Here is a 2793-nt window from a genome sequence, read left to right as displayed (position 1 = left end):
TATTTCCCTAAAAATTTCAAAACCTCATTGAATCAAGGATTACGTAAAGGAAAAGTGCCTGGACATCGCAAAATATAAAATCGTCAATCAGAACAGGAATGTATTGCTCTCTTTAGAGCAAACGAGTTAGATCAACTTTGAATCGAGGTAAAATAAATGAATTTCAATATAAAGAAGATCGTTTATTACAAATTTGAACAACAATATTGTCAAACTATTTACACTTAATAATCAATTCTAGGAAAGAGCTAGTCATGTATCCTTATCGGGTCACGCGTTGAGTAAGACAAGCCGCAATGCTGGCACTTTGGCAATTTCACAGTTGTAAGAACTCTCCTACAAATAACGTGCTTGCATGGCAATTTGTACAGAATACTAGACTTGCAACATGAGCAACCTTTCGGTACTCCAGATGCTTCGCGAGTTTTTGGCCCATTGAATCGTTTGAGACCTGATAAGACAGACTTAACATTCAATTCCAAATCACCGTCAATTTCATTGCTAATATTCCTCGCACAATCACCCTCAATATCGATATCATCGCTGACAGTACAGCGTTGCGGAGTTTTGCTTAATCGAGTTCGTTTAGATTCCGTCAAATCTAAGGATTGTTTGGTGCACATAACTAGAACCGGAAGTTTGTGCTGGCTATTCGTCAAGTTCGACGGAATGTTTCGCTTCAATGTATGACTAGATTTCACTTTTAGAACAGTGGACTTGCTATTTGCACAGACAGTTCTTTCAACACCCACTAATTGATCACATACTTGCGATATCTTCCGACCGACTGTTCTTGGTAATTTTTTTATATTGTCATCGTTACTATTTTCTATTAGGAATTTGTCAATTCTTGCTTTAAGCGATGTTGCTATTATTGGTTTACAAGTATTTCCAAACGGAATACCGGTGAATGGATCAGATGGTGAGCGACCCCATAAGGCTTCGTTTTGCTCATGCCGTTCTAGAGTCAATTGATCAATGATCTTGCCGCTTGGCAGCATAATCGGTTGCACCATTACTTCATACGTTATTGGATCGAGAAAATCTTCTGGTACTTCTACAGCGCAGTTACTCTTCTCCCTGAAAGAAATAATACCAGAATGAAAAAATTCCTGTACTTCATAACTAACCATAATTGATTAAGTGAATATCAAAATCCACCAGAACAATATTACATGAGGCTAAAATTCATAACATTAACGAAACAATGCATTTTTAAGAAAAATCTTGACTTTGCAACTTTGGTATTGTCTGAATATCAGTAACCTGTGATTACGCATAGTATAAAGTTACAAAACAGAGTTTTTTTCACCTGAATTTGTTATATGACAGTTACAAACTTTCACCTTATCATAGTTTCCATCATAGGGTTTCTACACGAAAACAGCATTATTAGAACGATATTTTTTTCCAACGCTTCGCTTTCCCTGAGGAACGAAATTTGCCTACTTTTTTTTTCTTTTCACATTACAACGCCTTCCTGTGGTCAAAGAAGACTATGAAAATACTCACAAACTATCATGATCATTTTTTTTTGTAGGAGACTCTCTAATTTCATCAATAGTAGGAATACGGGGACTATGTTCTTGTGTCCAGAGGGAATTTACTCCAGCAATGACGTCTCTTCCACAGCATCGTGCGACTCTCCCCCAAACTTCAATTCTTCCAATGGCAGGAACAGAGTTCTCCGTTTTGACAATGCAAAGCCTGAGATTAGTAGCCTTGTTCACGGCATGGTGATCAGAAATCTTGATGTACCGCTGTAAGAAGCCGTTCGGCACGCAAGTCAGAGTCTCGTTAATGTCTCTCCTGTAGAAAATTACTCCACCCTGAGCAGCACTTAAATATGCATTTGACAATGTGGAGTAAGGTGCTCCAGTATCGGTAGTTGATTTAGCCATCAGCTGAAACCCGGACGATTTCTGGGAGCCGACTGAGGGCCAGACTATAACTCGACTTATTTCAACGTTGCAAATAAAGGTTAGGTCAATGTTTATGGGTGGTTTTATGCATGCGTACGCCAAAAAACCCTGCGATGATTCGTTCACAAGATTCTTTACGTCGTACCCTTCGGTGCTTATTGTACTACAGCTGATCTCTGGTCTCAGACAGGGGTGACAGAAGTTTAGCAACATCTCTCTCTCTTCGGTGGTATTGGCCTTGAAGTTTTAACTGTTGTAACATTCTTAGGAAATCAACAATTCAACCGTTTCTGCGGCGCATATTTGGCCTGCCATAATAACCATTTATTCCTTGCCTTTGGCAAGTTTTGCCAAAACCTTATCCTGTTTTGTAAAATGTATTCACTGTGTGTGGCATGGTATGTGGTTTAATATCACCTCTTGTCAAATTGTGTTCCAATATCGTTTGACCTTCAGAGTATTTCACGTGGGTAGAAAAAACAACAACGATATCTATCCTCCTTGAAAATTCGTAGATCTAAACTGCATTGTGGTTGCATAGCTGGTTCACATGGTTTGTAATCGCTCGAAGCAGCGATGTAGAAAGTGGCCCGATGGTCCTGGTACAGATGTCGCTGAAGCTGGTGTTTCAAATAAAATACCGATTGAAACCATAGACATACCTATATCAGTGGCCCGCTGAAGCCAGCTCTTGGGGTGATCTGAGCGAGCTTATCACCTCAACCGCCGGAAGCGCTCGGGGCGTTCCGTGTCCGCATGCCAGCCGATGCGTACACTACCACATAGCGCCACTTACACGTACGAGCGAGTGGCGACGTCAAGCGTTCATTTCGGAAACTAAATTGTTGGCTTCAACGTTAACACGGGACCT

The 2793-nt window shown here is 40.3% G+C and overlaps 1 protein-coding gene across 1 annotated transcript; it reads right to left on the bottom strand.

Moving 5' to 3' along the window:
- Positions 1-169: 169 nt before the first annotated feature.
- On the bottom strand, positions 170-2534 carry LOC107222864 (RING finger protein 37). The gene is made up of 2 exons (XM_015662386.2): positions 1513-2534; positions 170-1080 (listed from the first exon to the last, which is right to left on the bottom strand). The coding sequence occupies exons 1-2, from the start codon at positions 2133-2135 to the stop codon at positions 249-251; spliced, it is 1455 nt and encodes a 484-aa protein (XP_015517872.2). The 5' UTR covers positions 2136-2534; the 3' UTR covers positions 170-248.
- Between the last annotated feature and the right edge of the window lie 259 nt (positions 2535-2793).

This window comes from Neodiprion lecontei, chromosome 2 (assembly GCF_021901455.1).
Source record: "Neodiprion lecontei isolate iyNeoLeco1 chromosome 2, iyNeoLeco1.1, whole genome shotgun sequence".
In the NCBI taxonomy this organism is placed as follows: Eukaryota; Metazoa; Arthropoda; class Insecta; order Hymenoptera; family Diprionidae; genus Neodiprion; species Neodiprion lecontei.
Note: the sequence above shows the minus strand (reverse complement) of the source record. Positions and strands in the feature narration are given on the sequence as shown.